At 42.4% G+C, this 21,570-nt stretch overlaps 1 protein-coding gene across 2 annotated transcripts in view; it reads left to right on the top strand.

Annotated features, from left to right (window-relative positions):
• Positions 1 to 21,570, top strand: part of PCSK5 (proprotein convertase subtilisin/kexin type 5) — a 464,591-nt gene that overhangs the window by 333,419 nt on the left and 109,602 nt on the right. For both annotated transcript variants that reach the window (XM_033237074.1, XM_033237073.1), the window contains exons 21-23: positions 9,755 to 9,857; positions 15,688 to 15,824; positions 21,193 to 21,399. In XM_033237074.1, the coding sequence (XP_033092965.1) occupies positions 9,755 to 9,857; positions 15,688 to 15,824; positions 21,193 to 21,399 (447 nt within the window). The remainder of the gene's footprint in view (positions 1 to 9,754; positions 9,858 to 15,687; positions 15,825 to 21,192; positions 21,400 to 21,570) is intronic.

The following is a 21,570-nucleotide window of genomic DNA, read 5'->3' as shown; positions in this document are numbered from 1 at the left end:
CCACTCAGTGAAGAAGCAGGTATAGCCCAAGTGCAGAGACCAGTCCACAGGGGACCAAGGATTCCAAGTTCTGAAACTGACTTGATGAGACTCTGCTGGGGAAAAGCCCCATCTGATGGAGATTCACGTATTTCTGACCAACTTTGACCTCAGCATCCTAAGAAGGGCACAACCATGGCTCTGGAATTTTCCACAGCACAGTGCAGGAAAAGCTGGCTTTGTTCTGGTATAGGGAGGCTGTCTCCAGGGGATGCTAATAATAAAAAAAGAACGTGTGTAGGTTGCATCCGCAGCCCAATTGCTTTGCGAGATCATTGTGCTCGGTCCAGAGGGTCATTAATTTTAGCTGCCTCATTGCCACCCACATATGCAGCCAATACATTCCTTGGGGGCAGGAGAAAAAGCACAATTTAGGATCCAGTCTCACCAGGGTTTAGATGATGTTCACACAGGGTTAACATTCTGGTGCTTAAATTCCTTGTTTGATCAAATGGAGCTGAGACCGCTATGTACCCTACATTATTATCTGAGATTTAATGAGATAACACAATTAAACAGAACCATAACTAACCTCTGTCATCCATTCTTCTGGTGCTGTAGGTCTGTTTTCTCATTTGATTCCCCACCACATCCTATGAGAGAGAGAGTATTATCCACATTTTACAGAAGAGGAATGTCCAGGAAATATGTGATTTGATTAATTTCCTACAGCTGGAGAAGGAAGTGACCCCAAAATGTAACCCAGGACGGAATGACTCCAAAATGTATGCCCTTACCCAATGTAGTTCTTCTTACGATGCTGACCTGCAGTAGGCACGGAGCAAACCTTGATTCCCTTCTTTATTTCCACACTTAGTCTTTTTGAAAGCACAATCTGGTCACTCCCAAAAAATCACTGGGCAGCCCGACTAATCAAATGCTTCCTCAGTCACCAAGGGACAGAGGCATCCTGGGTGCCACATCCCATACAGACCTGTCACTGGGCAAACCTGAGGATCTCTCAGACAGTGTTAATGAGGACCGGTGAGAGACTAAACTGTCAGTTACAAAGCTGCGACCAGCTACTATGCAGCTAGAGCCCCAGGCCTTGGCATCCAGCTCCTCCTCTTTCCAGGGGCTTCTCTTTTCTCTTGATTAGAGATTTGGCTGAAATGTTTGAGCACTTGAAGTCAGGGCATAAAGAAAGAGGAAAGGAGTGTGGGAGAGGCATGATGAGCCAGCACTTTCTATGTGTTGATGCAGAGAAAGGGTAATTTGAGGATGTTCCTTCCTATGGGGCAATGGAGCAGAGAAAGTTACACTGCGGCGGTATTTCAAGGGGTTTAAGAGAAGTTATAAAAGCCATGAGGGAGGTTCATTGGGTTGCTAAAGAAATGAAAGAGGATAACAAGTCTCATCCATGTGTCCGTGTTTGAGGACTTAAAAGCCGTAACAAGGAACATTTGGATGGTATCAAGCTCCGTGGGAAGGACTTGGGGCTTTAACTCTCGGTGCACTAGCACCTTTATGTAGTCCAGAAAGTCAGGAAGGCTCCGTGGGCCACGCTCCTGAAAATTTCACCTGCCATCTTCATCACTCCAAAGAGAAAGGAAAAGGCACATCCCTAAAGGCCTGGCAGTGTCGTGCTCACTCATGGGAAGTGCTCTCCCAGCCCTCAGTCCTTTCAAGTCATTCACTTTCTCAGTAAGCATCTCCCAAGGGCGACTTGCATCAGGTTGTTGGCGCTGCTTTCCGAAAGATAAATAAGTTATTCTGTCAAATTATGCTCACTTATTTCTGTCAACATGTATGTAAACTTAGATATCGCCTCCCTGTGAATGCATCAGATACTGTACTGCTCTCCCCACTAGGATGGGCCCTCTGCAGCCACAAATAGAGGAGACAGTTGGGGATAAAATCATAACTCTGATGAACAGAGAGACTGAGTGCACTAGCAAACCTGTAGAAATTCTAGGCTCACAGGAATAGCAAAAGACAGCCCACTAAATAAAGAGACTGTCAAGAAGCGTTTCACACCTAACATGAGCAGTCAATGGATTCCCATCCACCAACAACGTCTTTCACGATTTTCCTCATCCACAGGTTCAATGAGAAGCTTTGTAAATTTATTTTTTGTTTAATTGCAGACAATAATCACTCTCAGGGCTGGGCGTGGTGGCTCACCCCTGTAATCCCAGCACTTTGGGAGGCTGAGGTGGGCGGATCACCTGAGGTCAGGAGTTCAAGACCAGCCTGGCCAACATGGTGAAACCCTGTCTCCACTAAAAACACAAAAATCAGCTGGGCGTGGTAGCAGGTGCCTGTAGTCCAGCTACTCTGGAAGCTGAGCAAGGAGAATGGCTTGAACATGGGAGACAGAGGTTGCAGTGAGCTGAGAATATGCCACTGCACTCCAGCCTGGGTGACCGAGTAAGACTCTGTCTCAAAAAAAAAAAAAAAAAATCACACTCAGCCCTTTTACCTCCACCCTACCTCCAGACCTCACCCCTTGGGTCTGGTCTTGCAACCAGCTGTTTAGAAACTTAAAAAAAAAATGACACATAAAAATTGTGTGCATTTATGGTGTACAGCAAAATGTTTTGAAATATGCATGCATTATGGAATGGCTAAATTGAGTTAATATATGCATTACCTCACATACTTATTTTTTGTGCATGATGAGAACACTTAAAATCTACTCTTAGTGATTTTCAAGTACATGATACATTGTTATCAACTCTAGTCACAATAAATTTCTTGAACTTATCCCTCCTGTCTAACTGAAATGTATCCTTTGACCAAAATCCCCCCAGTCTTCCCCACCACCACAGAGAGCTGTTACCATAATTGTGGTTGTAAGCTATTGCTGGGGAGCCAGTGTATTTTTTTTTGAACAGAATTAAACAACACAGAAAATCCCTGTCCCGACCCTCAACCAAGTTAATTCATTCAAAAAAATATTTCTGAGTTCCTCTTAGGAACTTACAGCCTAATGGGCAAAACAAACTGCTTGTAAAATCTCAGTTTACTTGATACATGGAATTGCCTTTTAAAGAATGGTGGCCATTTTAACAGAGAAAACAAATTTGGAGGGTATAATCAATCGTTGAGTAAATCTGCTTTGTGTAACATGCCTGCTCAAAATTTGTTTGTTTCATAGTAAATTCCTTTCTGATGCCCTTACCTCATCAAGTGGTTGAGATGAGGCATGTACTCGGTTCTTCCTTTTTATAAATAGCAAAGCTACTTGGAACACTAAAGGGGAAAATGAATCCATACCAGCAAATATCGTAGAAAGAGCATGGACTCAGTCTCAGACACACCTGGGTCACAGCCCAACTCTGCCACTTACCTAGTTGAATGAACTTATGCCAGATTTTTTAATCTCCCTGAGCCTCAGTTTCTTGTTTATAAAAGAGGTTGTTGTCTGGATTAAGTATTACATAGAACAGCACTTTAATACAGTAGGCGTCCATGAATAGGAGCTTGTATGATTGCTACCTTGCCACTACATTCAGGTGTGTTGGCCAAGACTTCACTTTGGATACACTTTTTTAACTGCTTGACTGTGGTCAAGGGCCAAATGACAGTGGAAACTAGAAAGATCAGCTCTTAATTCTGCCCTTTGAACAATGTGTAGGCTGAAGGAAACTAAATATTTGTGTGTGTGTTGGAGCCACAATTTACGATCCATCCTTTTTGCAGGAGTGCCAACCCATGAGGTTGCCAGAGTAGCATTTCAGAGCATCTGCACAAACCCCACAGATCAATGCCAATGCCTGCCTGAGAATGAAAAAGCAATGGGACCAGGAAGGATAAGTCTTGTCAGTCAAAGAAAGAATATGCAGGAAGGACAAGGGCAAGTTGTCCTTGAGAGAATGGGATAGAGAAGAGATTTCCTCCAGACACCTCCAGGGTAGGGATGTAGAACCCTCCTTCTAGCTGCCTAATGTTCATTCTGTCTTTAGTGCATCCTTGAGGAAAGGAAGAAGACAGAGTTTTCCATCTGCCAGATGTCTCCCTTATCCTGAGTTTTATTCATATATCAATGTATTTCCATTATCACAGGAGGTCTCCCAAGCCTCACTCCAACAGACTGCTTCCCAAGATGGTGGATTGGTTAATACCCTTTGGACCCATCACCAAAAGACAGGCAATACTGATTTTTTTTGACTAAAATAAAGTATTGGCCTGCTAAGCCAAAACCTGTTTGTGTAGACTTTAAAAAAAAAAGTGGTAGCATATTCATAACATATATTTACCATTTTAACTATTTTTAGTGTGTAGTTCTGTGGCATTAAGTGCATTCACATTGTTGTGCAACCATTACCATCATCCATCTCCAGACCTTCATCATCTTCTTCCACTGAAACTCTGTACCCATTAAATAACTCCTTCTTTCCGCCTACCCTTAGGCCCTGGAAACTACAATTCTACTTTGTCTCTATCACTTTTACTACTCTAGATACCTCACCTAAGTGAAATAATACAATATTTGTGCTTTTGTGACTGGCTTATTTCACTTAGCATGGGGTCTTCAAGGTTCAACCATGTTATAGAGTTTGTCGGAATTTCTGTCCTTTTTAAGGTCAAATGATTGTGTTGACTTAAAGATGCTGCAGTCTCAGTTGATGGCCTCATAGTTTGAGTCTTGCTATAAAACTTCATGCTTAACAAGGCTTTGAAAACCAACTTATTTCATTAGTACATAAGTAGCTGAAAGTGTTGCTGCATATTTATTGTAGCTGGTGAAAAAAAATAGACGTTTTAAATAAAAATTATCTTCACAGAATGGTATCTTAAGTTGGAAACTATATGTTGGCATCCTTGCAAAGAGATAGTATTATTTGATTAACACTTGTGATTGTAGAATCATTCATACTCTATGATTTCTGGCATCTGAGTGACAAGGCACATAAATAGGCCTCACAGGGAGGTCTACAGATAATTTCATATCCCAAGGTTACTCACTGAAATAACCAGATCAAAAATCAAGCAACTGAATTCTCATCAAATTCCTCCCACCCTCTCTTACTAATCATCTTGCTAAAAAGTTTTTAAACTCGCATCATAAACTATCAGATTTATGTGTTGATTAGTTTATTCAGTGGACATATTTATTTGCTAGAATTCTCTAAGTTAGCTGTAATCAATAAAGAAATATGAGGTATAAAAGAAAGTATAGCATTTGTTCAGGAGAAATGAGGCGCTTCTGGCCATGTAAACCTTAAAAATGATTACTTCAATCATATTTTGTAACTGTGGGTGTTGTGATACACGTTCACTTATTCTGGAAGACTTTATAACGTTTGCTTAGAATCTGGACTTGTTGACAGTATTCTACAGTGTTATCAAGAGATGGAATAAGCACAGTAAGCCACTCGTAACTTTTTAAACTTTATAAGTATTAATTTTTAAGCTGTGTCTTCAACTTTTAAGGTAGCATTCCTCTCCAAGTGACTACACTTCCTCAATGTCCTTTGAACCATTATAGCACAGGATGAGAAAGGAACTAAAGGGGGAATGGAACATTTTTGATCACAGGAGAAAAATGATCTGGAAATCATAAGAACAGATGAAGATGCCAGAAAGAAGAGCTTGTAGGATGAGGTGGAAAACAAAATACTGGCCCCTGAAGGCTCTGTTAAAAGTGACTTTTTGTAAGAATTTTGTATATCATGCCTGTCATAAACATTCAGCTTCATTGTGCAATGAAGACAGATGACAAGAATTTGCTGCTCCAACAACCAAAAAAAAAAAAAAAAAAGCAACTTTTCTGTGTCCTTGGAACCTGGTTTCTTCTGTTCCAAACATGCAGTAAAAACTTGTGCCTGTAAGAGCTGGGGGCAGTTGTTTATGTAACTATTTGAACATCTACATAAATATGAGCATGGGAGAAGCTTCCTCTATTCTCATCAGCTGTTCTAACGTGAAGAGGCATGCAGACTTGAGAGACATGCACAGTTTAGCTGTCTTACACTGACTGTCTTACATAAGCTTCAAGGTCATGAAGTTTTCACCATTTTGTTTCCAAATAGTAGGAGGAAAAAACAAGTTTTACAAGTACCTTATCAGGGTGGGGAAAGGGCTGGGGAAGGTTTTAGGTTAGCAGAAAACTTCTGTAGATCAGACAAGGATGGGAGTTTTGAGGAAGAGATTAAAGACAGAGGAACTGGTGGAGAAATATCCTGAGGAAAGGAGATTATAACAGTAGATGGGGAATTGACAATAGCTAGGAAGAGAGGCAGACCTTTCCTGGAGACAGAAGATAAGTAAAAAGCCAAGGAGGAAACAGAGATGACTTTTGACATTGAGAAAAAAAAAAAAAAAAAGCCAAGGGAACTCAGAACTCAGACATCTTATTGCAAATGAAAAGGTGTCTCCTTTTGCAGAAGAATGGGTGGAACTTGGTTTTTGGGTGGCTTGGCCTACCCCAAGTAGGGGATGCAAGGTGGACACTGGAAGAAGAAGTGATGTCTCCTTTTGCAGAAGAATGGGTGGAACTTGGGCTTTGGGATGGCTTGGCCTACCCCAAGTGGGGGAGGCAAGGTAGAGATTGGAAGAGATGAATGAAGGGATAATCACGCAGTAATAGGGAGTCACCTGGGATGATGTAGACCCATAGTGGGACATAAAAACCTGTGCTTGGAGGATGTATTTAAAATCTTGGAGACGGGGTAATCTTTTGTGGTCATTATATCTAAGGCAGCACATTGTGAGTGCCAACAGAGGCCACTATAGTTGAGTAGATTGAGGACATGCAAAGCCAGGGTATTAAAGCCACCTACGGGTTTATGGAAGCCAATGAGAAGGCAAACAAGAGATACAGAAGAGAATTCAAAATTTTCACTGTTATATCTTAATAACCCTCAACTAACCTAACGATGCCTCATCTGTGTGATAAAAACTTTGGGCACGGACATGATATAACTTTCAGAACCTTCTAAGTAGCATTTGACTTAGCAGAGCAAGGTGTTTTAAGTTTAAAATCCTGTCCTAGCATTGGATCTGATACATCATGGAAATGAGGGTAGATGAATATGAGGAGGTGGAAGAACCAAACCACTGTGTCCATTCCTATAGGCACCAATGTCAAGGCAAAGTAATTGTCTTTGCCCCTGGGTCTAGCAGAGTCCTGTGTACACCTTCAGTTTTGGTTTTCAATCTGGCCTGAGGAAGTAGAATTTTACTTATCTTCTGTCCCTTGGCTAGTAATTGGGTTATAACTATCTCTTTATAAATCATTCCCATAAAATCGTTGAGAACCCACGAGCAGGGTCTTTTTAATGTGTACATCCCTACATCTCCCTTAGTGGCTGGCATGTATGTAGTGTTAAAAAATATATCCATCACGGTGAAACCCCGTCTCTACTAAAAAATACAAAAAACTAGCCGGCTGAGGTGGCGGGCGCCTATAGTCCCAGCTACTCGGGAGGCTGAGACAGGAGAATGGCATAAACCTGGGAGGCGGAGCTTGCAGTGAGCTGAGATCCAGCCACTGCACTCCAGCCTGGGGGACAGAGCGAGACTCCGTCTCAAAAAAAAAAAAAAAAGAATACATATATATATCTCCATAAAATGAATGAATAGATAAGTTGTGCTCTCTAAGAGTCTACATTTCTCTAGAATACAATTTTTGTAGGGTTTTAAGCTTCTATGAACCTCCTCCATTCTTGTTCCACTCGGCATATTTTTTTGAAAGATACATAGATATCATCTAACTGTAAACACAAATTGTTTGCACTGGCCCTTGTAGGCAAGGTCTACTTCTTCCCACCAAGCCTGCCCTGGGTCCTCTGCTCTTAATTTTGCTGGTACCTGGACTGATAATCACCTTGCCCAATTGATTGTGCCTCCTACAACAACAGTGGAAGCCATAAATAAGAGGTGAAGTGGAGGAGCCTGGATAAATATAAAGAAGGCTGCATAACTATGATAATGCCTGTAGTAAGTGACACAGTCTCAGCTTGAAATCTCCACTCCTGCTAGATGGAGGTCACAGCTTTTTTCTGTCTTGGGACTACTGGTTACCAAGAATGTAACCAGTCCAGTCAACGCCTTTGTGTGAGTTAATAAAAGGTGTCCCTCTACAGAGGCAGAGGCAGCCTACACCAGAGTGCCTGGCATGGTGAAGCAAATGGGCTGGATGTCAGCCTCCACTGGACCATTTGGGTGGGCAGGCACCTTGTGCAGTGAACAACCTGCATACCTGTATTCTTTGCCCCTGCTAGTTATGCACTCTTTTGGGCCTAGGTCTCCTGGGAGGTTTTCTACTCAGTCCTGAAGTGAGAATCACAGTCCCAGTCCCATTCTAAAAATTGTATATAAGTTTCCCAGTCCAAATTGTACCTTGGTAACAATGAGGAGATATAGAGGAACAGAGCCCGGGGTGTGCAGGGTGTGCTGTGATTACATGTTTGCATCACTTTGAACATGCACTTTTCCCTTCAGTTAACAAAATGAATAGAATAACTCTACATGAAAGGCTTTTTCTGCTACCTAAAGGCAGACTCTAGTTGTCTCTTCACATTCATCTTTGGGGTTTAGTGCTAGCAAGTATAAAATTTACATATATAAGATTTACTTACATGCTAGCTGTACCAGTCTAATGAAGTGATGTGGGTGGAGGAGAGGGGGAGAAAGAAGGATGAATTTCCTTCATTTCCTCACCAGTCAAGTCTGGGTTTCCAGGACTCTTTTCAATGCAACTGTGCTAAATCAGGCAATGAGTCTTGGCGTTTCAGTAAGACAACTTGATTAAACCCTGGGCGGATCCTGCTATCTCACCCCACCAGCTGGATCTCAGATTGACAGTGTTCAGACATGGCTTATGGGGGCTGTCAGAGTTGGAGGGGGTTGAGGTCCAGTGGAGGTTGTGTCTCTGCCAAAATCTGAAACCATATTTTCTGAGCATGACCAGTTTCTAAACCAGAAAAAGTGGCTCTGTGGATCTGACCAAAGAAGCCTGTCAATTTTTTTTTTTTAAGACAATAGCAGGTTAGGATGAGTGCAATGAGGGTTGGATTCAGTGAGTAGAGGCCCATCTTTAAATCCATGAGATTTACTTTCCATGAGACTGGCCCCCCTTTGCCACCTTTGCTGTGGGAGTAATTTCTTAAAATGTTTCCAAGAAACTTGTGAGGCTGGATTTGCTTCTGTTGCAGGGCCCCACATGTGTTTTCCCTTGGGAAAGATAAAGTTTCCAATTAAAGGAAGAATTCCCTGGCTATTTCTTCACTATTACTCTTTCAGAGTGAGATGTAGCTTACAATTGCCCAGCATCAGCCAAGACTCAGCACCCATTCTTGACCAGTAACCACGATTCCCGCACCTCTACCCCATGGGGTGGTAAGACAAGATCTAGGTGGGTCCTGCTTATTGCTTGACTTGAACCAAAACTATAGGGCCCTCTGTGGACCAGGAGACCTCAGCTTTTAATGGGAAAGTCAGTAGGAGTTCAGTAAAGGGGTCTGGTGGGAAGCCCCGCTTGGCCTTCCCTACTTATAAAATCTGTAACACATGTTGACTAGATTCAGAAATATGTCATTGCCTCATAACTTTTTGAGGTTCCAACTTCTGGGGCCCCCAGGAGAGGAACAGTTGTTATGATAAGATCAGGATTTGGGACTAGCAGCTGAAGCCATTCAAGGCCTCTCCTCTCTGTGTTGTCTGCATTGCTTTCAGGCAGCCACAGAGATCTGGCTGCTCTCAGACTGACAGCCCAGGCAGCCTTGCCATGTAGAAATGAAGTAAACAACTAGATTTTGTTCCCCAGGAGAATACGTTGATGACCATGGCCACTGCCAGACCTGTGAGGCCTCATGTGCCAAGTGCCGGGGACCAACCCAGGAAGACTGCACTACCTGCCCCATGACAAGGTAAGTGGCTTCTCAGGACCTCCCGGTGGTGTGAGCTCATGGATTGCAGGGTGGAGAGAGGAGGTGCTCACCACCTTAGCAGCACCCCACAGGCCTGCAGTGAGAAAGAGCCAAACTCCTTCCCACTCCACAGATATTCTCCTTGGTCTGGGCACAGCCCAGCTCTGTAGTATCCTCTCCCCATGACGCCCAGTCCCCACCACAAGAACCAGTTCCCTGGACATGGAACAGATTTCCTCACCAATGAATAGGGTGCCTTTGATGTCACTTTTGATGCCTGAAATCTCATCCTTTTCTGCACACCCATTCCTCAATCATCATTTCCATCTGCTGGTCAAATACCTACTTATTTCTGAGTCAGTTCAAAAGTGAACTGTTCTTTTTTTTTTTTTTTTTTTTTCTGAGACAGAGTCTCACTCTGTCACCCAAGTTGGAATGCAGTGGCATGATCTCTGCTCACTGCAACCTCCAACTCCCGGGTTGAAGCAATTCTCCTATCTCAGCCTCCCTAGTAGCTGGGATTAGGCACCCGCCACCATGCCTGGCTAATTTTTATATTTTTAGTAGATACGGGTTTCACCATGTTGGCCAGGCTGGTCTTGACCTCCTGACCTCAGGTGATCCACCCACCTCGGCCTCCCAGAGTGCTGGGATTACAAGGGGCGAACTGTTCTTAAAGGCATTTCTGACCTCTTCTCAGTAAAATTAATCTCTTCCCAGCAAAAATTAACCATTTTTCTGTCTCTTTGCTCTCTATAAGCTTCCATAAGAGCACCTGTAGCCTTTGAAGGTTTTCATTTACAAAGCTATCTCTTCATCAGACTGTAAGCCACTTGAGATACTCATCTTTGATCTCTAGTACCTACCACAGTTCTGGGATAATAGTAGACACTTAATGATGTTTGCTAACTGAGTTAATGAGGGAATAGCAAGTATGCAAATGGAATAAGCATCTTAGCTAATACACTGGGAATTTCTAATAAAGAAAGTTGGAGGCCTGTTGTATTTTCATTCAATGCTCCTCTGAGCCTAGCACTGAATATTTGTTGGCTGCTGAGTGTTTCAGTGAATGGCCTCATCACTGCCCTTCCCAATGCAAAGGAAGTAGGTCTCTTGCAGGCAAGGGTGATGAGGCTGCTCCAGTGGCAGGCACTTAGCATCTCTGGGATGGACATGCCCTCTGCTTTGCATAATGGTCATTTTGTCCTACTTCTGCAGGACTGTAATATTCTTGCAAGCAGGTGCTGCGATGTGTTTGTTCCTTTATTCCCCATAGTGATCAACATATAACAATTCAATAAATGTGTTTTATTGAACTTGATGAAGTATGTAATCAATATCATAGGTTTGGCTCTCCAAATAGCTTCCTCAGAAAGAGGAAGGAAGAAAGGAAAGAATGAATAAGAGAAGGAAAAGAGGAAAGAAGGAAGGAGAAAGGACTGAAGAAGACACAAAGGAACAGTTTCAAGAATTTTTAATGCTAACAATGAGCATATTTTTCCAAGTGTCTCTTTAAAATAACTCTGCCTCTAAATATTGAATTTGCTTTAAAAAAGCATCAGGACTTACTCTAAGATACAGGTAGCATTCTCAAAATGAGGTTCTGTTTTTTTCTCCAATTCCCCACCATACCAACAATCAAATTCCAATGCATGTGTGGATGTCTTTTGAACTAGGAGAATATTTGAACATTTGTTTAATAAGGCAGCCACCACCCTTCCTTTACAATTTTATGAACCACTGGGTTTAGCTCCTTAAAGACAATTAAAAACCTGGAGAAACCAAGTGCCCTCTTTGCCACTGTATTTAACATGCAAAGCTCTGTGATGCTGGGGTCCTCATTGCCCAAACTAATTTCCCTGCCCCGTCCTGAAGGAGTTACAGAGTCAGTGAACTAATTAAAAACATTTCAAAGCTATCTCTGTTCTGACCCATGCTCAAACATTTTATGTGATCTATTTCTATGAATTCAGACAAAAAAATCTTCTTACTAGATTTCATTCTTTTAGAATATTAAAGCACCAAGAAATTACACTAAGTGCCATTGTAATGGCTTTAATTAGGTCAAGTCAACAATCAGCAAAGAGGACAAGCTAACCCTGACATGCCATCTCTTTCATTACAGTTCATGTCACACACACATCCTGGGGCCTTCTGGAATACTCAGCGCCGATGTTAAGATCATCTCTGCCCAGCTGTTTAGCACTTGATTCCACTGCATTCTCCCTTTCTTTCAGGCCTGTTCAGTCTGGAATGGTTCACTTCCTATGAAAAGGTCAAGAGCTGGCATGAGCTGGGGGGAGAAGCTCTTCCCCTGCAGAGATGAGCTTGCCTGGGCATCTCAGGAATCCATGGATCAGATGCCTGGTGGTCCCAGAGATGCCTTGAGTTGGCTTTAAGGAAAATTTTCATCAGCCCCGTTTTCTACTTTTATAGAGCAAAATATCTATTCTCTTCTACTACGGAAAATTCACTGGTGTCTGTTGAAAACTGTGGCCATTTGTAATGGGATTTTTCTTCAAGTTTCTTAGCAATATTTTGGGGGGAGTTTGGAGAATGTGGGGTGGGTCATGGTGACATAATTCAGTGCCTTCACTTAAGCATAACTGTCTTCCCTATCTTTCTATCTTTAGAAATAATCATCCTCTTACAAAAACTGGAGATGTCACCTATGCTTTTGTTAGGGTGGACATGGAGGGAATGGTTTCAAGCATGATTATGTGATTGATATGTTCCTAAAATCAAGTCAAAAAGACAGCCCCTTCCCTATTAAACATGGAAGGGTTCTATTTCTGCTTCTTCTCCTGTTTCTGAGTGGTTTTTAGTGGTTCCCCTTAATCAGAGATCACTTGTCCCAAAACAAATGATTTCCCCCCCAAGCCAATCTGTCATCTCATCTTATGAAACATGGGTCCCCAAACTCCAGGCCATGAACTGGTATTGGTTCATGGCCTATTAGGAGCTGGGCTGCACAGCAGCAGGTGAGCAGCAGGTGAGCAAGTGAAGCCTTGTCTGTATTTATAGCCACTCCCCATTGCTCACATTACTGCCTGAGCTCAACCTCCTGTCACATCAGCAGCAGCATTAGATTCTCACAGGAGTGTGAACCATATTGTGCACTGCACATGTGAGGAACCTAGGTTGCACACTCATTATGAGAATCTAATGCCTGATGATCTGTCACTGCCTCCCATCACTCCCTAGATGAGACCATCTAGTTGCAGGACAACAAGCTCAGGGCTCCCACTGATTCTACATTATGGTGAGTTGCATAATTATTTCATTATATATCACAATGTAATAATAATAGAAATGAAGTGCCCAATAAATATAATGCACTTGAATCATCCCAAAACCATCCTCTACATCCCCATTTGTAGAAAAATTGCCTTCCATGAAACTGGTCTGTACTAGATTGTTCTCATGCTGCTATGAAGAAATACCTGAGACTGGGTAATTTATAAAGAAAAGAGGTTTAATTGGCTCATAGTTCTGCACGGCTGGGAAGGTCTCAGAAATCTTACAATCATGACAGAAGGTGAAGGGGAAGAAAGGCTCCTTCTTCACAGGGTGGCAGGAAGGAGAAGTACTGAGCAAAGGGGGAAAATCCCCTTATAAAACCATGAGATCTCGTGAGAACTTACTCACTATCGCGAGAACAGCATGAGGAAAACCGCTCCCATGATTCAGTTACATCCCACTGGGTCCCTCCCATGACTTGAGATTATGAGAACTACAATTCAAGATGAGATTTTGGGTGGGGACACAGCCAAACCAAATCACAGTCCCTACTGCCAAAAAGGCTGGGGACCACTGCTCTAAGAGATAAAATGATGATGTACTTCATATCCCTTTCTCAATTGATTTTAGCAAGAAAATAAACCCCCAGAATAAACTTGCGCTATTCTCCTTTTCAGCAGAACATCGAATAGCTTCCTTGCTTAAAATCCTCAGAAAGCTCTTCCATGGTTTTTCTTATGGAAAGATTTTGGTTTTGTTTGTTTGTTCATTTTAAACTAGCCACATCCAGACTATTCCTTGAAAAGTCTTCTGGCTCAGTAACTGGTGCCAGGGTGGGGCTGGGATATTCCCCCTTTGGCATTAGCGCCATCCGCTAAAAATCTAGGCTGGGAGCACAGGCATCTCATTCTATGCCATGGTGCAGGGGATCTGTTTTGACATGGGCAGCCAGATGCGTGTCAGTGTCTGTTTAGGACTGGGACTCACGCTTTGCAGAGGGCCAGAAGGATTGTTTATTCAGTGGTGCTGGGGATGGTTAACCGAACATGAGGGCCTGGGAATCCAAGACAGAGGTGGACTTCTGTCTCAGGTTGTTGGCTTGAACCCCATTCTGCCTCCAAACAGATGCAAATGACACAGACTTTCAGTGTGTGGGAATGAATGAGATGGAAGACTGCAGGTGACATACTATTCAGGATGCCTTGCCCCACCCAACTTTCCTCTAAACCTGGGATTGAAATGGCCCACCCCTCAGTTCAGGGTTGGTTCTAGCTCTGGAAACAGTGAACTTTAAACAAGCCAGTGCCCATACAGGAACAAGTTGCTTGAGGCCTACAGCTGACCTTTCATGTGGTGTCCAGCTTAAGTGGAGAGGAGTAGTAAGACATCTTTCCCTGTCTTCGTAGGCCCACTCAGATGTCCCAGGCCTGGATGGCAGCATTATGCTCACGGGAGCACGTGTATGCTATGTGCTCAGTGAACCTCACAACTGATACAGTAACTGTCATTCTAAGGGAGTGTAAGAGATGCCAATTTGATGTCACCTGTACTACATAGGAATCATTTAGCGAATTCCACAGTAATCCAGACTGTCACTGAGCAGCGGATCTCGAAGACTGCTCACCACACCAGCAGCACTGGCATCATCTAGAATGTCAGAAATGCAAATTCTCAGCTGCCTCCCCTTAAGACCCACTAACTTAGGAACTCTGGGTGTGCAGCCCCCAGCTCATTTCATCTATTCATATTACCTATCTGACTCTTGCATTTGATAAACATTTTGTATTTTTCTGAACAGAACACTTGGATACAATTTACTTAATCACATTTGCTCTTATGATGAGTTTGCAAAGAATAATGAAGCAAAACTATAAAAATATTAACAATGACATTAGGATATATATTGTATATGTGTAAAACCAAAGTTTTGGAAGCCCATATACTAACTCATCAGTAATGCCCTTTGTAGGTGTTCACAGAAAGTGTTCATGGTCAGAAAATAGAGACTCCAGTACTCCATATCTCAGGAAATGCTTGCAAAACAAGACACTCAAAATCAGAGTTCATTGATTACTTGCAATATACACAGGCCAGGCTTCTAAGTAGCACCCGAGCTACAAAGCAGTGTTTTGTTCTACTCATCAAGAGCCCTTGGAGCTGACATTTCCCTTGCAAAGCACAAGCATGCTGATAGATAAAGGAAGAATATTTTCTCCAAGGCCACTCTCAGAGGCCCACTGAGTGTATGGAAAGTTTAGAAACCTCCATCTGACTGTTGGCTGGGTTTGGCTGGGGCCTATAATGCGGATTTAATCCCTGTGGATACCAGTTAGCTTGTTTGGAACCAGATTCGGGATTGTTTTCCCAGCCAGTTTCTGGCATGCTGGCTGTTAGGTCCAAATCTTGGGCCAAGGATGGGTACATGACTAATATTTTACATGTTCTAAGATGATCACTCCCAGTCATCCCCCTTGTTTCTGGAACAATGAAGTCAAATCTGCACAGCAAACATGAAAACCACATGTTCTGATACTTAGGGCCACTCTGGAAAGTCACCCTGATGAATTCTAAAAGTCTGCTTTTCCTCTAGGATTCTTGATGATGGCCGCTGTGTTTCCAACTGTCCCTCATGGAAATTTGAATTTGAGAATCAATGCCATCCATGCCACCACACCTGCCAGAGATGCCAAGGAAGCGGCCCTACCCACTGCACCTCCTGTGAAGCAGGTGAGAGGACTGCTGCTCCTCCGTCTTCCTGACCCCAAACCTGTTCCTCTCCTGATGGCCATCATTTGGTTTGACCCAAAAGCCTTGTGTCTGGGGTTGAGGGTTAAGATCAGACAGCTGTTCACTGGAGAGCCTGGACAACCTTGAACTTTATGCTTGTTATCAGGACACAAAAAGCTTGTTCACCTTATTTGGGTGTAGACTCGGTGCCCTTGAAAAGATGAGAAAGCAGCTAAGAGATGCCTTTCCAGAGAAAGACAGACAAGCATGAGGTCAGACATGAGATAAGACAGTGAAGCTAAGGTTTGCGGGAGTACAAGTGAAAAGCTAGGGAATTAAGACAGACACGTTCTGTCTTTAAGGAAAGTATCGTATTAGAGGCTGCGTGCGAGTCTTCTTGGAGCTGAGGTATGCCACTTAGAAGTTGCCAGAGCTCAGCAGAGCAAGATCATCATTTCAAATGATTACAAATGTGACCTTTGTGTCCCAGATTTACCTGCACTAAAAGTTTCCTGCTGCCATTGGATTCTATTTCATGCTCTCAAGGGTTCTCCACACTCTGACCCTTGACTCCTTTCCAGCCTCAACTTATAGGCCTGTCCCCTACTGACCTCATGTGGGCCAGATTCATATTTTATTTTTTTCTATATACTACTTTTTAAATTTGAGCCAAATTTAAAAACTGGGACATTGCAGATAAAAACTTGAGGGTTTAATGTCTATTGAAAATTCAAAAGATCCACCACCTGACCTGCATTTCCCAAATCATTACCTGGAGTCCAAAAGAGGCTGCTCTCCATCTCTCCCCAGTCCCCACCATTCCCAGTTGTCTTACTGATCCTGAGGCTGTCAGCTACCAGCATCATCATCCTTAGATCATTTTTCTGGTGGAAGAGAATTATTGATCTTTAGTCTTCCTTGCAATAAACCAAGAAAAATGAAGAACACATTAGAAGTACCAGGCATTTGCAGGAGATCGGGAGATAACACATTTCTGTGTATAAATTAAAATTATTGCTTTGTGTTTCAGATATCAAAATAAGACAAACATCTGTCATATTTTACATCTAGACTGCCTTGTTCTGTTTCCTTCCTCATCTACAAGATGATGATCATGCTTACTTCTTTAAGAGGTTTTATGAAAATTAAATGACATGAAATGAGATAAAACAATAAAGCATTTAGAACAGGGCTAGCCACATGGTGAGCCCTTAGAATATTAACTATTATTATTTTTATTATCATTACTGTTATTGTTTGTAGCTGCTTACTCTTTGGGGCATTTGAGTTTCTCTTGCTCCTAAGACTTCATTTGAGATGTTTCCACTTGTTGTCTGGCTGATGTCTTCCTATTCCAACTTAGTTTCAACATCGTTTCCTCAGTGAGGGCTGCCCTAACCTCCTTGCCTGGATTAGGCCATCACAGGTGCAACCTGGGAACGCTGCACTTCCCCCTTCATGAGCCTCGACACATTGATGTCTATTTGGTCCGTACGTTTGTATGCCCCATAAGAGCATGGCATGGTTTCTCCCTTATTTCTGCTGTATTTTGAGCACCAGCACAGTGTCTGGTATATGGAAGGTTCACAATAAATAACTGAATGAACGAATGAATGAATGGTTCAATGGAAGGAATGTTAAGACCAGCAGTCAGAAAATGTGGGTTCAAGTCCCGGCTTTGTTACTGATGAGAAGGTACTAAACCAGTCACTTTACCTCTTTATGCCTCTTCTTATTTGTAACCAGAAAAAAAAAGAAGAAGAAGAAGAGAAAGGACAAGATGGCATCCAAAATCACGTTCACGTCTCCATATATAGCACAAAATTAGAAAGAAGTTTAGATACCAAACAAATGTCTAGTCTTCTAAGCATCCTACAGTTACTTGGACCAACCTACCTATAAATGAGCTGACATTTCTTCTGTTTTGTCTTTCTGTTTGAAATTGTGCTTAATCCGTTATCTTAAACATTTATTGCATCCCTTCTACTTACAAGTTACTGTGTATTGAATGCCAGAGAAAATGAGTTAAATGATAGCAGATACTCACCTTCAAGGAGTTACAGTCTAACAAGGAGGTTTGTCCTCATATATTACAAAACAAGAAAATAATAGATGAAGACCAAATGCATGGTAGAAATCCTACGCCAGATCAGAGAAGCAGCATCACTTCCAGCTGTAATAAGCAGAGAAGGCTTCCTCGAGGTAGGGTGCTGTTTAGCAAGCCCTGAAGTAGTTCTGCCTACTTAAGAGTGTGATGTCCTTAAGAAGCATTAGTGAAGCAAATGTAGCAGAGACCTTGATGGGACAGTGGTGAAGAAGAAGGATGATTTAATTGAAGAAGTTCCATATCCATAAATGGAAGCTTTAATAAAAGGCTAAAAATCATCCAGCCGGGGGGTCCCATCTACCTTCATAAGCCCCTCCCACCAATTTGTAGCGCTTGTATCCCTTGTTTAATTGTGACTTCACTAAGGTTGAGGCATGATGCCTTTTGGAAGTGTACATCTCCAGCTATATTGCTGAGGATTCACTCCAATTCTCTTCCAGATTTATTCACTACCAAACTGGACCCAAAGCTAAGTTTCATCAATCACACAACAGCTACAGCAAGCAAAATGTGGTAGTCAACTTCATCAAGTTTATTTTCAGAATCCCTGCACCTTTCTTGTATCCTTTCCAGCAGTTCTTTTCACCTCATGCCTTCAACCCTCACCCTTCCTTTTCTCCTACGGACATCCAATATCTTCATGCTGGTCCACCTTCTCACCTAACAGAATCAACTGCTAAGAAATGCTCTGGTAAAAGTGAATCACTCTCCAGAATAAACAAAAGCCAGTCTAAACTCTTGTCCCCTATTATCCCATTTGAACTCTTGTCCCAGGAAAATTTTTGGTGCCTAACAAAAGTATCAGCCCTTCTACCACTGGAAATAGCTTCGTCTACATATTATTGTAATAATTTAAACTTGAAGACCCTGGGCGAGTAGTCAAAAATTTATGCATGGTATTTAAATGATCATCCATAACTAATTGAGCAGGACTACTCAAAATCTGACCAAATATTGACATAGTCCTGGACCAAACCTGTGAGAAAAGCTGGTCATGGCCAAGGCATCTAAGTGACCTCCCTTTGCAGGTCTATGTATTTTAAACACTGAGACCCCCTCAAATCTCTGTTCTTTAAACCCAAATTATAACACCTGAAGAGGCCCCTCAAAAAAGCCATGTCCAAACAATAAAAACAGGATTGAAGAACACTTCCTTCTAAATCTGGCCCCATTGTTGCTAATTTTTAAGATTGATGATCCAGTTGGATATAGGGGAAAAATTGAATATTGCCAAATATGAATTAACTCCATTCAGTCATTCCACAAATACATATTGAGAGCCTTAGAGTCCCCCTAAGCATCTGGGTCCTGAGTTGATGTCATGTGAAGGCGTAGGGGATGGAAAAGAAGTAGATTTCCTCACTGCTTTCCCTCAAATCTTCCTACCTACCCCAGAGAAATTGGCGAACTCTGAAAAAAAGATTTTTTTCTGAATGAGTCATGGTGGATGGAAATGGCATTGGCTATGGTTTCATAAAGTGACTGAGAACATAACTTGGAAGGATGACCTTCTTGTGGTCTCCAGAGAGTCCAGGTTCCACCAGATCAGAGTTTTGTGCTCCACAATGTTGATCGATAGTTGTAGAATCACCAAATGCACATTAGTCCTTCCAAACCCTCTTCTTTCCTTAGAGGATAATCTCTTCTGTCTAATTTAGAAACAGCAGAATATTTTCTTCCACCACCTCTGTGGAAGCTGTTTTTATTTTCTTGGTCCTATGGGAACCAGTAGCCTTCAGGTATAAAAGCATAATCAGCAAAAAAGTTAGCTTGAGAGCCCATAATCCAAAAGCATGTTTTAAAAATTGCATTTCAGGCCAGGCATGGTGGCTCACACCCAGAGCTTTGGGAGGCCAAGCCAGGCAGATCACTTGAGTGCAAGAGTTCAAGACCTGCCTGGGCAACATGATGAAACCCTATCTCTACAAAACATACAAAAAAAAAAAAAAAACAGTTGGGCATGGTGGCATGCACCTGTAGTTCTAGCTACTTGAAAGACTGAGGTGGGAGGATCACTTGGGCTCAGGAGGAGGAGGTTGCAGTAAGCTGAGATCATGCCACTGCACTCCAGCCTGGGCAACATAGTGAGACCCTGTCTCAAAAAAAAAACAACGTATTTCAACTATGGCTTTGCATAAATAAGAAATATTATGATAAATGATGTGAAAGTGCCATGCTCACAGGTAAAAAAATTGTCAAATGTTGGCAATTTCATGTGAGTCAATTTAACATTAGACTGACTTTCAGTTTCCACACTTGCAACATGGGTTTAGTGCTATCTTTATCCAGAAATTCAGCAGCCTTGCGTCTTGAAGGTCAATGATTTTGGATATCCATGTGGTAGATCACATGATGAATGAACCTGAGACCCTGGTTATTCTGAGTAACACAGATCGGCTGCTCTTCAGAGGCAGGGACATATGGGAAATCTGATTCAGAGAAGATGGATACCCCGAGCACACTCAGCACAAAAACTCCAAGAGGGTGGGAGTAGGAGACCTCTAGATGCATCAGTATTCACCTTATTGTTGTTTTTGTACTTGTAACTGAATAGAACCCTTTGTAACTAATTGTGATGCTTTGTAACTGGTTAGACTTTTCCATTCCCACCAGGAACAAATTCCCATGGTCTGTTATGCTGTGGGCACTGCCAGTTCTTTCCTTAAAGAATCCAATGTTGACAGAAGTCAGGAACCTTCAGGAATGCACGTAAAAGAGTCAAAGAAGTGTGCTTGGTCTAGTGCTTCAATAAGCTTGTCATTATGGGCATTGGCAGCTCTGCGGAAATTCAGACCTTAGATGGTTAATGCAAGCATGTGATCGATACCAATTCAAAATCATTTTAGAAGATTACACTTTCATAAAACGTGTCGATCATTAAGCATGTGTTTATTCTCATGGGATCTCTATAGCCACCCCCCAAGTCTGAGAGCTTTCACAGATACCAAAGGAGCCCTTGGGAAAGTTAAACACATTTTGAATTGTAGTTATTCACAGAGCATGGTTTTGCAATAACATCCCAGATAGTAGTCGCTATTCACTGAAATATATAAAATATTGGAAAATAATTCCCTGCAAGGAAAACTTTTCAACTACAAGGATGTAGTTATTGCACTTTTCATTAAATCCATCTTTATAACCCTTAGCCCCTAGGAACGAAAGCACTCAGTTCCATCTTTTTTAAATATGTCTTACATTATAATAGCTTCATGGCTAACTTTGTACATTATCCCTCTTCTCGTTGCTCCTGTAACTGATCAGACAACTATGGCCGAGAGTACTTCCTATACCAGGGAGAGTGTCGAGATAGCTGCCCAGAGGGCCACTATGCCACTGAAGGGAATACCTGCCTGCCCTGCCCAGACAACTGTGAGCTTTGCCACAGCATGCACGTTTGCACAAGATGCACAAGGGGCTACTTCATGGCGCCCACCAACCACACGTGCCAGAAGTTGGAGTGTGGACAAGGTAAGCCTACTCTTGGGCCCTTGCCCAGCATCAGAACACGGGAGGAGGGGCTGCGCCCTGGATGTCCTGGAGACTTGAATTGCCTTCCTGGCTTGCGTGTTGGTACTTGGGATGATTTTGGGTGACTCCATACTCAAGTGGGGAGAGAGGTAACTTTCTCTCTCTCTATTC

The sequence above is a fragment of the Trachypithecus francoisi genome, unplaced genomic scaffold, assembly GCF_009764315.1.
Source record: "Trachypithecus francoisi isolate TF-2019V2 unplaced genomic scaffold, Tfra_2.0 Lachesis_group16, whole genome shotgun sequence".
NCBI classification, from domain to species: domain Eukaryota; kingdom Metazoa; phylum Chordata; class Mammalia; order Primates; family Cercopithecidae; genus Trachypithecus; species Trachypithecus francoisi.
This window is presented reverse-complemented; position numbering and strand designations above follow the sequence as displayed.